The following is a 12490-nucleotide window of genomic DNA, read 5'->3' on the forward strand; positions in this document are numbered from 1 at the left end:
CATTAAATTGCTCGAAACGAGAAATCCGTTTGGCCATATATTTGAATGTCGTTGGTGAGTATGGAACGTCATGCAAGTTGATCGTGGTGGTATTGATATCATAACTCAATAAAAAAAAACTACGCTACAAATATACCGCGTGTATTCCCTGCGCACGCTACGTTTATACCCTTTTCACGCTTACGCTTATTTTATACGTACTTTAATGTAGAGTCGAAGGTATATTTAAGGCATATTTTTAGCGTGAAGCGCATGCAAAGCATACGGATAGAATACTTTGACTTAGCGTATTCTCGTTACATATGCAATGTCAAATTTTAAATAATCGTATGCGCTTGGTAAATATGAGTAATTAATTTTGCTTTGGGCCAAAATTGAATATTTTTCTTTCGAGCATTTCAGCCTTGTTAAAGTTGCAGGTGCTTTGTACTTTTCGCTACACAAAGAAGTGCCTAAAGACGAGACCACAAATTTAGAAAACGAAATTGCTGAATGTGAAAACCACCAGAGCAGCATTTCACTGTGGACAACTCCAGTATTACTCGATCAGTGAACTCGTTTAAATTCTACTATGGTCAAATTTTCGAATGAATAACATTAATAAAGTTGTTTTGACGTTCTTTACTTTGTTTAGGTATCAAGAGTCGAAACTTAAATATGCTATATTAAATAAAAAAAACCTTGTTGCACTGATTTATATTGCTATGTAAGGTACTTACTGCATGAGTTATTGTCACAAAGGATGTTTGTATGCAATTGTACGAGTCAAAAATATTTCTCATCCTTACTGATTAAAAGTCACGATCCCAAGTCATGATTGTCAAGTCTAATGGATATAAAATTTATGGAACGATGTAATTTTCGCTACACATTAAGCACATAGAAACTGGCGAAATTGTTTTTACTTTTCCGTACACAACGTGTCAAGGGAAAGTATAGGAATTGGTCCCGAAAACTTTTTCCGCCAAATTGGTTTAGATCATCATAAAAATTCATGAAACGCATAGAAAACCACTTTTTGAGACACTTTTCCGTTCGTGTGCCGTCGTCGTCGTCGTTGTCGTCGTTGGTGTTTGTTAACACGATAACTCAAAAAAATAATTGAGATAATCCAAATCTGAAAGTCCCAAAAGTTTTGTATCCAATAAACTTAGTTTAAGTCCGAAGATGAGCCATTTTCGATTTGATCCTGGGATACTTGCCCTAAGAAAAACCTCAAAAAATTGACACTTTTGTATGGCAGGTATTTTTTGAAATTTTGATTAAAATTACCGATTTTTGGACAATTTTGTATGGGAGGTACCCGTTAATCGAGGTTTCTGAGGTTTCATTTTTTGGAGAAAAAATAAGATTCTGAAAGTTTCATGTTGATGGCATTTGCAGAAGTTTGATTTTCTGTCCTCAATTATGTCGACATTTTCTTGGAAAAAATTGAGGGCCAAAATCCGAACTTCTGCAAATGCGATCAACATGAAACTTTCAGAATTTTATTTTTTCTCCAAAATATGAAACCTCAGAAAGTTTAAAGCCAATGAGAATCGGTTTACGGGTACCTCTCATACAAAATTGTCGAAGTTTTAGTTAAAGTGACCGATTTTTCACTTTATTTTTATTATTTTATTTTCACTGCCTTCATTTCAAGAAAATTCACAAAAAATAACCAAAAGTACCTACGGACAACGCAGGCCAACGGTACGGAAAAGTTCGGGATTACAATGTAATTCTTTTTATTTTTTCTACGTTTGAAACAAGGGGGAAAGTACTAGATTTGTATAATTCAAATAATGCAATCTAGTACAAAAATAATCCCAAATAATCCTTCGGAATTCTCAATAATGCTCAATAATGCTATTCATAATATCAATAAATAATAGCGAACTATGGCCAAGTAATTGATGATTGCGTGCATTTGAATGCCTTGAAAACAAAGTGGGTCGATAGTAGATATGAATTGGTGAGACCTAGAAGAACACAAGTTTGTCAAACGTCGTAGCAATAAAGTGAAATATATTTTACTGCAACTGACAATGGTTGAAAGAATTTATGTTCATTTTTGGCGGGTCGTCCCGGTTTTTCACGGTCTCCACGTAACTGATAAGAGATAACAGCTAGTTGTCTTCGAAAAAGTTGTAGTACTCAAGATCCTCTATAACATTGCTGAAGACAGCTATCTCTTATCTCTTATCAATTGGGCGCAAATCAAAAACTTCGGCCTATGGCATGTTTTTGTTATCATCCTTCGCGTTTTCTGCGAAACTCATAGGAGATGAGCGGGAACTGTCTGCAGAAAAGTTGCGAAAGACCTCGAGCACTGTAAATTTGCTGAAGTGTATAAATTTAACAATATTGATGGCCTTTGGGGCAACGTTGTTCCACCGGTCATGAGTGCTTATTTCGATGTACGCTTAGCAATCCATGCAGATGGCGACATATTTGAACAAACAGTAAATTATCTTCTCTTGTTGAATAAATGCATTTTATTTTCATAGAAAAAATCGGAAAATTCATTACATTTTAGATCAAAAGATGGGCAAATGAAGCAGGAAAAAACATTGTACTCGACATAAACAGGGGCATAAAACCACCGCCAACGGACGTCAATAGTTCAAATCAATACTGGATTGCTTTTAAAAACGCCACTGATAAATTGTAAGCTTTCTCCATTGAAAGAAATTCTTCAGTTTATCCGGTTCTCGGTTGTATAATATAAAATTAAATTATATTTCGATTCGTAGAGGACTAAATGTGACTCCAGCTATATCTCATGTCGGTACTGATAGCCGATAGATTTAATTGTATTTTAAATTGATTCATAAGATAACATTGATTGTTTATTTAATCATTAATTTAAGCTGCTCATCCCCGCACTTGGTTTCTCACCCATAATGAACACATGCCCTATGTTGAAAACGATGAATATTTGAATGCCGATGTTTACTTGAAAGGAATCGACATATATGAACAAATTATCGAGAAAATTGCAAACATGGAATGAACTCCAGCCTTAGAACATTCATTTTTTATTACTCTATGCAATCCATAGAAGCTCGATTATGTATCAAACCGAATTTTTTTTTTTTCGATTATCAATGTCGGCGTTGGTAATCCACAAAAATATGTGATCAAAAATAAAGCAAAATAAAATCTTTTTGTGAACAAATCGTAAATCACACAACACAACACGACAAAATTGTAATCTATTCCATAATCCACTACAAAGACAATATTCCAATTTTGATAACATTTTCAGCAATATTACATGCTCACGACTCAACATTATGTGGTTTGGTAACAGTTTAAAGTTAATCAGTGACGAGCAAAAAAATATTGATAAGAAATTTTCAGTGTCTACAATGTTCAGTCATAATCAACCATTACCAGCTTAGTTTTGGTGATTTAGCCGTGCTTCAGTTGTTTGATTAATATATTTATTGAAAAAATGAAAATCGCCGACGTAAATGAGTTGTTGGATGAAGAGTTCGAAGAACTGTTCAAAAATGTGGTTGAATTATTTCCGAAAGCAGCAAAAACAGTCGTGTTGCAACGGCCTTTCGACAGTCTCAACGAGTTAACTGTTGCATTTAATAATTATTTGGAAAATTTGGATGTAGCAGAAAAAAGTGCATTCAGAAAATGTCAGTAAAAAATTATTTTTTATATTAAAAGTTGTCTTTTTTTGCTGTTTCAGTTGCTGTTCTACAGTCTCATCCAGATTTGGCTGGAAAATTGCTTTTTGAAAATAAACTCAGCGTTGATTCAGCAAACGAACAAGCTGGGGCTGGCCTAGACAAACTGACAGATGAGCAGAAAAACCAGTTGGTTAAATTGAACGCGGAATATTCAGAGAAATTTGGATTTCCATTTGTGATTTGTGTTCGTCAAAATAACAAAATCGAGCGTATCCTCGAAGGACTTCACCAACGTTTGCCGAATAATCGTGAACAGGAAATCACCAATGGAATAAACAATGTGAAAAAGATTTGTCAACTGCGCATAGAAAATATTGTCGAATTGGATTGATGACAATTTCAATATGAAATCATTGCCACAATAAAAACTTTGCTCTCTTTCTTGAATTCGGTTATTTTTTATTTTATGTGTTGCCACCCGGTACAAAATAACTTCTACCAGTCTCATATAACACTTTCATTCCAAATTGACGCTTTGGTGTTGCGATCGCAACCAACTTCATACCATTCAGTCCGTTCGAGAGGAATATAAACTAAATCTCGCATGGATTAGTGTTTTTGTAAAATGTTTGTAATAACAAACCGAATTAGATTTATTTAATCGCCTCAAGTCCGAAACAAATAAATGCCAAAATCAATTTAAAACTCCGTTCGAAACAATTATGCAAAATTTTCTTTGAAATTTATTTGATTTGCCGTGATATTGTGACAAAATTGAAGCAGAGTGTGTGTGTGTGACGTAAAAACCGCAAACAAATTCCGTCTTGCTTATTCATCCCTTTTATCATCGCGACAATTTGTAAATTTGATCAAATTTGCATTCGATTTATAACATTGAAACATCCAATTCATCGAAATAAGTAAGTATTAGATAAAGAAGTGTGTTAGAAACACGTTCTCTTTGCGTGAAAATGTGCAATATTGCATCCAGTCGTCTTTGTTATGTATAAACAGCGCGTATACATAATATATATGCATACACACTGAACTTCCTAATGCCACATTTGACATTTTGTTTATTTAAAGCATCAATTCGCCTTTGTGTCGCCTTTGAATATGTTCATCTTTTTTCTATCTAGCATCTGATTAGTGAACATTTGTTTGAACTGAATGAAAATAATAATATTGTTCCAGAAAACGATTCATAGAGACCGCCCACTCGAGTCGAGTACATCATGTCGTCGAGCACGGGAAAGCGAAAAGAGATTTACAAATATTTGGCACCATGGCCATTGTATTCAATGAATTGGAGCGTTCGACCAGACAAACGATTTCGGTTGGCACTCGGCAGTTTCATCGAAGAATACAACAACAAAGTACAGATTATCAGTTTGGACGAAGACACAAGTGAATTCAGTGCAAAAAGGTATGGCCTATAATCCAATAAAAATTATTACTTAGATTTTTTCCTTCGCGTAATAAGTTTTGGTTTCTTTGCTTATGTTCATTTAGTACATTCGACCATCCGTATCCAACGACAAAAATCATGTGGATTCCAGATTCAAAAGGAATTTATCCGGATTTGCTAGCAACAAGTGGCGATTATTTACGTGTGTGGCGAGCTGGTGAGCCAGACACTCGGCTTGAGTGTGTGCTCAATAATAACAAAAACAGTGATTTCTGTGCGCCGCTTACATCGTTTGACTGGAACGAAGTTGATCCGAATTTGGTTGGAACGTCGTCAATTGATACTACATGCACTATTTGGGGCCTAGAAACTGGTCAGCCATTGGGAAGAGTGAATCTTGTTGCCGGCCATGTTAAAACACAGTTGATTGCACACGATAAGGAAGTATACGACATTGCATTTTCACGAGCTGGAGGCGGTCGTGATATGTTTGCTTCGGTCGGAGCTGATGGGTCGGTGCGTATGTTTGATTTGCGTCATTTGGAACATTCAACAATCATCTATGAAGATCCAACACATACTCCATTATTGCGACTCGCTTGGAACAAACAGGATCCAAATTATTTGGCCACCGTTGCGATGGACTCGTGCGAAGTGATCATCTTGGATGTTCGTGTACCATGCACACCAGTTGCTCGGCTCGCAAACCATCGGGCTTGCGTTAATGGCATTGCATGGGCACCGCATAGGTTTGTATAACAATATATTTAGTAGTTAGAAAACTTTTTGTATTTTATTTATTTTGATCGTGTATGATTTTTGAAATGGAATATGAATTGAAAATAATGATTTTTCAAAATTTCAACAAAAAAAAACAGCTCTTGTCACATATGCACAGCCGGCGATGACCATCAAGCGCTAATTTGGGATATTCAGCAAATGCCACGAGCCATCGAAGACCCAATACTGGCATACACAGCAGCCGAAGGCGAAGTAAATCAGATCCAATGGGGTGCAACACAACCAGACTGGATCGCCATTTGCTATAACAAAGCGTGCGAAATTCTGAGAGTCTAACTCCAAACTCAAATAATTTCATTTTTTGCTGATTTCTTCTATATATAATTAAGTAATCTTATTTTATTTTAGTTTGTGCCTCCTTAAGTGAAAACTGAAAATCATAGCTAAAATATTGTTTTTCCTTTTTGCTTTATTTATACAAACACATACACACACACAATGGTGCAATTGAGACGTATCTTCTCTCGAACTGGAGATCAGTTATCTTGAGAGTTTTTATTTTCTATTAAAACAAACGAACCATAGCCAATGGAAAATATATCGAAATGTAACTTATCAGACGAATTACAATAGCTCAGCTCACTCAAAATATCGATATTAATAACGAACACGGCATTAATTTCGAACGCTAGAATAGGCCATTATTTTTTAAGCATACACAATGCACGTTTAGGTTTATATCAATAATACAGAAAAAAAAAAAGCAAACTTGTACGCGCAGTTTGATGATTATCTATGAAGATATAATTGAGTATGTTATATTTCCTGGAATATGAAGCGCAAACATAAAAGACACATATAATTTGATGTCGTGAAGAAAATCGTCGATTTTTTTTATTTGAAACATAAAAAATGATTACATACATTTAGTGATCAAACATGTTGTTCTATAAAAATTGGTACTAAACAATAAGCATATTCTTCATTATGGAAACCAATTATGCTAATTTAAGTAAATTTCTAACTATGACATTAGTTAATTTAATCTAAAACTGTTCGAAACTCGTAATGACAATTCAGTAAACATTTAATTTATATATCAGTTATAATAAACAATAACAACAATAATAAACGAAACGGAACAATTACATGAAATAGTTACTTAAAATCATCTGAAATTTGCAAAAAAATAAAACAAACCCAATATACAATTAACGTTTTATAGAATAAATGAAGTGATTTTTACTAAAAAAAAAAAGAGCACACAGATATTTGGTTTTATTCATCAAATTAGGACTATGGAAAAGTTCATTCACATTACAGCATTCATCTTACCCGCGGCGACGAAGCTGTCAAATCAAATTCTGAGGTTATGTCTATTTGTTTTGATATGACACACACTTTCAATGGTGAGCCGTAGTTATTTGTTAAAATCATGAGGCTGCTAAATATTAACGGCTTTCACTATAAAAATGTGCCTTTAAGGCTATTAAGTTGTAAATATACCATTGCAACATTCGGTAAAAATATCTCAACAGCTTCGATTGAGAGTGAACATGGAAACAGTGAGAGTAAACAAGCTGATTTTATTGAAACAAGACTTAATTTGTGGCACAAGCTGAAAGCTGAATATGATGAAAGTTTGAAAACGAAACAAAGTAAACCAATTAAAATTGGCGTTCAACATGGTCAAGTGTACGAAGGTGGTGTTTCGTGGCGTAGTACACCATATGAGATTTTCCGGGAAATCAACAAACATGCACTTAAACACGCAATCGTAGCCAGAGTGAACAACGAATTGTGGGACTTGAATCGACCTCTGGAAAATGATTGCGAAATGGAATTGGTAAATTTTGACAATCCACTGGCGAAAGAAGTGCTATGGCACAGCTCAGCTCATGTATTGGGATCGGCTTTGGAAATAGTTCACGGGTGTTTATTGAACAGTGGTCCAGCCACCAATAATGGTTTCTTTTATGACATTTATAACAACGACAAACTTGTGAGTTAAAATGCGTTTTTCTTTCAATATCCCTATAATCACTTTGAATGTCTTTTATAGATCTCAGAGAAAGATTTCCCCATAATCGACAAACAAATCAAGAAGACTCTTCGCCATAAAATTCCATTCGAAAGAATCGATGTGTCGAAGGTCAATTTACTTGAATTGTTCAAATACAACGAATTCAAGTTGCGAATTATTCGGGAACAAATCGCCGAACGAGGAACGGTTTATCGATGCGGGACATTGATTGATTTATGTACTGGTCCGCACGTTAAACACACAGGAGTGATAAAAATGTTTAAAATTCTGAGTGTAAGTAACCAAAATGCTTCTGTAAAAAAATGTGAATCTCATTTTTAATCTTTTATTCAATGTGAACTTGGCTATAGAGTAATTTGGTCGTGACAAAAGATGATACAAAACTAAATCGGATTAGTGGAATTGCATTCCCTCGGGATGAAGATTTCAAACAATGGGCACTTGACCAAGAGGCTGCTGCGAAACGTGATCATCGCAAAATTGGCCGTAGCCAAGATTTGTTCTTTTTCCATGAATCATCACCAGGCTCATGCTTCTTTCAGCCAAAAGGCGCCCACATTTACAACACACTATTGAACTTCATCAAAGACGAGTACCGAAAAAGGGGAATCCAAGAAGTAATAACGCCGAACATTTTTAAATCACATTTATGGAAAGTGTCTGGCCACTGGGATCATTATGCTGAAAATATTTTTTCATTTAAAACGCGAGACAAAGACGAATTCGTGCTAAAACCCATGAATTGTCCAGGTCATTGCTTGATGTTTGCACACAAAATTAGATCTTATCGTGACCTACCGTTACGATTTGCTGATTTTGGTGTTCTGCATCGAGATGAACCAACCGGTGGATTAACCGGACTAACGAGAGTCAGACGATTTCAACAAGACGACGCCCACATATTTTGCGAAGCCGATCAAATCCAAAGTGAGATTGATTCATGCTTGGAATTTTTGTCACATATTTACGGAACATTCGGATTTGAATTCAGTTTGGTGCTTTCAACGCGACCCGATAGCTATCTCGGTGACTTGGATGTATGGAATCGTGCTGAGTTGGCATTGGAAAGTTCTCTAAACAAATTTGGTAAACCGTGGAAACTGAACGCCGGTGACGGTGCATTTTATGGTCCAAAAATTGATATCACAATTACTGATGCTCTGAAACGAGCACACCAATGCGGTACCATTCAGCTGGATTTTCTACTGCCGCAGCGATTCGAACTGACCTACGACAGCGAAAATGACGTAAAAAATACACCAGTTATGATTCACCGCGCTATTTTTGGGTCATTGGAACGATTCATCGCCATTTTAATCGAACATTTTGGTGGTGAGTCATTGCAACTGTAAAATAATGCAAACGTTTGTGTTTTATGACTTGTTTTCTTCTTACCTTTAAGGTCGACTACCATTCTTTATATCACCAAATCAAATTATGGTTGTACCAGTTCATTCAATCTTCGATGAATATGCAAAAACGATTAGGAACAAATTGCACGAAGCCAATTTTTGCGTTGACGCTGATTTTAATCCACAATTAACAATGAAAAAGAAAGTTCGTAATGCTCAGGTCGGACAATACAATTTTATTTTGGTGGTAGGCGAACAGGAAGCTAACACAAATCTGGTCAATGTTCGAACTAGGGATGGAACAGTCCACGGTCAAATCGATGTCGATGAACTTATTGTTAGGCTACACAAATTAAGTAGGGATTTCAAATTGAACGACAACAATTTTTGAAATGAAAGATTGCATTACGAATAATGGCTATTAAATATTTAAATGGTAGCTTGTGTATGTAATTTTTAGATTAAACAACGTCAAAAGTAATAAAATTGAATGGAGCATTTCCATTATGGAAACGTAACGAAATTGTGGTGTTTTATGTGGTTGATAAATTCTTTGTCGAATTATCATGTTTTGTTTGGTTGACGTTTATTTTGCAGTGATGCAAAATTACCTATTCATACTAATTCAAACTCAAACGTCTTTGCATTTTGTGTCATATAAACTATTGAAAATCAATCGTAACAAAAATGTTATTAGTTCTTTTTACCCAAATAAAATAAAAATCCGAAAAAATACAACAGCAAAAAATCAAAAATAAGTCTATCTCTGTGAGAGCCTAGAACGCCCAGCGTAAATATGTGCGTTTGACCTGAATATTTTCCACAGCTAAAAATACTTTGTTGGCTGATTTTATCCACATACATATCATAAAATTTCCTTTTCAGTTTGGACAAAGCAAAAAACCAATTTGATTTTATTGGAAAATATTAATATGAAATAGCATTGAAATTGTTATTCGTCAAACTCGGTATGTTGAAAATTGACTTTCACCATGATCGCATCGTCACAGTTGATTACTGCGATTGGGTGTATAACGTATAGTGCTATGCTTTATGAAACTATTAAAACCGTCATCATTTTCCTTTCTTAGTCCATGGAATTAAACATGGTTCAAATTATTTTTATCGAATAAAAAAAGGATTAATATTGCCAAAATGGACCTCATAACAATATAGCTTCTTGCGCGGGTACAAGGTACACATACATACAGACAACGTTTTTGTCTTGTTACTATGGGAAACATAAAATAATCGTAATTTGTTCTATAAATTGGTCAAAACAATCTCAAATCTGTCTTTAAATAAATAATTCTCAATATTTATTCATTTTCAAGAACAGTTTTTCATTATATATGCTTCTGAACTGCAAACATCGTGCTAATCACCTTCGAGATACTTGGTGCATAGTACCAGAAGAACATGTTTTTGACGTTTTTCTCCACTTTGTTTGTCAATTTTCAATCAAATTGTGTTTTACCTCTAAAACGGGACGATCTCTATAAATTAAAGTAAAAAATTGGGAAATGTTTCGACAAATTCTGAATTCTGTGGATTTCCGAAATTTTATGCATTGGCAGGAGACTGCAGTACAAATTGAAATTTCTTTGATGCAAACTGCCCCATCTTCTTTGGCTCAAATTTGCCAAACTAACTGGAAATTTTCATGTTTTTTCAATCTATTCCAAATTTCGAATAGTATTTGAAGCATAATAAACCAAAAAAAATCAATTTTTTTTTTAAATATGTAAAATGTTTTAAATTTAGAAATTTAATTTGTGCCAAACGAAACGAAAATTTGTCTTTAAATCGGTATATTTCTTATATAAAATAAACGATTCCAAATTGTTCATGGCAAATTTATAAATTCAATTATTTTCAGTTGTTTTAAAATATTGAATCGACTCAACGATACGAAATCTTTAACAAATATTTTGAAAAACAAAAGATGAGATATTCACTTTTCTACTAAAGAAAATCGACAGACAAACGATTTTCGATCGATTCGTTCCGTAAGGAATGGTCTCAATTGACGTACCTACTGAATCGCCAAGTAAGCTACATTAGTTTGTTCACTGAGTTTACAAAGCGAATATTCAACCCAAGAGAAATCAAGATGGCCGACTCAGCACCAGTAGCAGCAGCAGCAGCTCCAGCCACCGCTTCACCGGCTGCCAAGAAAGCAAAGGCACCAAAAGCACCAACAGCCAAGAAGCCAGCATCGAAACCAACTCACCCACCGACCGCCACTTTGGTTAATGACGCAATCAAAGCATTGAAGGAACGCGGTGGCTCATCCTTGCAAGCGATCAAGAAGTACATCACCGCCAACAACAAGGTCGATGCCGAGAAATTGGCTCCATTCATCAAGAAGTACTTGAAGGGTGCAGTCGAAAAGGGAACATTGGTTCAAACCAAAGGTAAAGGCGCATCCGGCTCATTCAAATTGTCGGCTGCTGCTCTCAAACCGAAGGTCGAGAAGAAGAAACCGGTGAAGAAAGCAAAAGCCGACAAACCGAAGAAACCAAAGGCAGCAAAAAAACCCGTTGCCAAGAAGGAAAGCGCCAAGAAGAAGCCAGCCGCAAAGAAATCCGTTTCGGACAAAGCCAAAGTAGCAAAGAAAGCCGGTATACCAAAAGTGAAATCGGCCAAGCCAAAGGTGAAGGCTCCATCAAAGCAAAAGGCAACCAAACCATCGAAGTCGGCTGCTCCAAAGAAGCCAAAGACACCAAAGCCGAAGACAGCCAAGAAACCAGCTGCTGCCAAAAATCCAAAGGCTGGCAAAGTACTGAAAGCGTAAATGATTCATCGTCAAATGACTATTAGTCATGAAAAAAATCCCTCGATATTCGAGACAAAAACAGCTCTTTTCAGAGCTACCAAATTATTTTCTATAAAGAATTCATAAAAAAATCATCATTCACGATACATCGATCATAAATAAACTCTAATTATTTCGTTTTCAGAACTGAATTTCCCATTCAAGTTCACAGAAAATTGGTCAACGCCAATTTTGTTACATGGTATGCGCCCATTGGTATAAAAAACAACATTAAAAATATACGACAACATTTTTTTCCCAGTCAATTCGGAGTTGTTCGTGTGGAATGGTTGATATATTATAAGTTTTATATGCAATCTTAAAGCATTGGGATCATTTCATATTATGCAGGATTTAATCATTTTATTTTTCAAATATTCTTTTCATCAAAATTGAATGCTAAACGAAATGGAGAAGATTTTTTGATTTTCTAAAATTTCTTTATAAAAATTATTTGGTGGCCCTGAAAAGGGCCGATTTTTTGTTGAGATCGGGAAT

At 35.2% G+C, this 12490-nt stretch overlaps 5 protein-coding genes across 5 annotated transcripts; all 5 read left to right on the forward strand.

Annotated features, from left to right (window-relative positions):
* The first annotated feature begins 2341 nt into the window (after positions 1-2341).
* Positions 2342-3179, forward strand: LOC129569128 (aminoacylase-1-like). The gene is made up of 4 exons (XM_055447645.1): positions 2342-2444; positions 2519-2649; positions 2736-2770; positions 2853-3179. The coding sequence occupies exons 1-4, from the start codon at positions 2382-2384 to the stop codon at positions 2993-2995; spliced, it is 372 nt and encodes a 123-aa protein (XP_055303620.1). The 5' UTR covers positions 2342-2381; the 3' UTR covers positions 2996-3179.
* Positions 3180-3302: 123 nt separating this feature from the next.
* LOC129569127 (2-oxo-4-hydroxy-4-carboxy-5-ureidoimidazoline decarboxylase-like) lies at positions 3303-4076 on the forward strand. The gene is made up of 2 exons (XM_055447644.1): positions 3303-3620; positions 3689-4076. Exons 1-2 carry the CDS (start codon positions 3440-3442, stop codon positions 4018-4020), a joined length of 513 nt encoding a protein of 170 aa, XP_055303619.1. The 5' UTR covers positions 3303-3439; the 3' UTR covers positions 4021-4076.
* Positions 4077-4183: 107 nt separating this feature from the next.
* Positions 4184-7036, forward strand: LOC129569126 (DDB1- and CUL4-associated factor 7). Its single transcript, XM_055447643.1, has 4 exons — positions 4184-4549; positions 4824-5055; positions 5142-5786; positions 5916-7036. The coding sequence occupies exons 2-4, from the start codon at positions 4865-4867 to the stop codon at positions 6112-6114; spliced, it is 1035 nt and encodes a 344-aa protein (XP_055303618.1). The 5' UTR covers positions 4184-4549; positions 4824-4864; the 3' UTR covers positions 6115-7036.
* Positions 7037-7143: 107 nt separating this feature from the next.
* On the forward strand, positions 7144-9697 carry LOC129569130 (threonine--tRNA ligase 1, cytoplasmic-like). Its single transcript, XM_055447646.1, has 4 exons — positions 7144-7780; positions 7841-8095; positions 8173-9154; positions 9225-9697. The coding sequence occupies exons 1-4, from the start codon at positions 7214-7216 to the stop codon at positions 9563-9565; spliced, it is 2145 nt and encodes a 714-aa protein (XP_055303621.1). The 5' UTR covers positions 7144-7213; the 3' UTR covers positions 9566-9697.
* A 1553-nt stretch (positions 9698-11250) lies between these two features.
* Positions 11251-12046, forward strand: LOC129569131 (histone H1-II-like). Its single transcript, XM_055447647.1, has one exon. It carries the CDS (start codon positions 11288-11290, stop codon positions 11969-11971), a length of 684 nt encoding a protein of 227 aa, XP_055303622.1. The 5' UTR covers positions 11251-11287; the 3' UTR covers positions 11972-12046.
* The last annotated feature ends 444 nt before the right edge of the window (positions 12047-12490 follow it).

The sequence above is a fragment of the Sitodiplosis mosellana genome, unplaced genomic scaffold, assembly GCF_009176505.1.
Source record: "Sitodiplosis mosellana isolate CC-2019 unplaced genomic scaffold, AAFC_SMos_1.0 Smas_scaffold_30, whole genome shotgun sequence".
In the NCBI taxonomy this organism is placed as follows: Eukaryota; Metazoa; Arthropoda; class Insecta; order Diptera; family Cecidomyiidae; genus Sitodiplosis; species Sitodiplosis mosellana.

Coding starts and splice junctions, on each gene's coding strand:
- LOC129569128 (XM_055447645.1), top strand. CDS start 2,382: ATGAGTGCTTATTTCGATGTACGCTTAGCAATCCATGCAGATGGCGAC. Junction 2,650..2,735: donor AAAAACGCCACTGATAAATT/GTAAGCTTTCTC, acceptor TTCGATTCGTAG/AGGACTAAATGTGACTCCAG. Junction 2,771..2,852: donor TCCAGCTATATCTCATGTCG/GTACTGATAGCC, acceptor CATTAATTTAAG/CTGCTCATCCCCGCACTTGG.
- LOC129569127 (XM_055447644.1), top strand. CDS start 3,440: ATGAAAATCGCCGACGTAAATGAGTTGTTGGATGAAGAGTTCGAAGAA. Junction 3,621..3,688: donor TTTGGATGTAGCAGAAAAAA/GTGCATTCAGAA, acceptor TTGCTGTTTCAG/TTGCTGTTCTACAGTCTCAT.
- LOC129569126 (XM_055447643.1), top strand. CDS start 4,865: ATGTCGTCGAGCACGGGAAAGCGAAAAGAGATTTACAAATATTTGGCA. Junction 5,056..5,141: donor AGTGAATTCAGTGCAAAAAG/GTATGGCCTATA, acceptor ATGTTCATTTAG/TACATTCGACCATCCGTATC. Junction 5,787..5,915: donor ATTGCATGGGCACCGCATAG/GTTTGTATAACA, acceptor AAAAAAAAACAG/CTCTTGTCACATATGCACAG.
- LOC129569130 (XM_055447646.1), top strand. CDS start 7,214: ATGAGGCTGCTAAATATTAACGGCTTTCACTATAAAAATGTGCCTTTA. Junction 8,096..8,172: donor AAATGTTTAAAATTCTGAGT/GTAAGTAACCAA, acceptor ACTTGGCTATAG/AGTAATTTGGTCGTGACAAA. Junction 9,155..9,224: donor TTTAATCGAACATTTTGGTG/GTGAGTCATTGC, acceptor CTTACCTTTAAG/GTCGACTACCATTCTTTATA.
- LOC129569131 (XM_055447647.1), top strand. CDS start 11,288: ATGGCCGACTCAGCACCAGTAGCAGCAGCAGCAGCTCCAGCCACCGCT.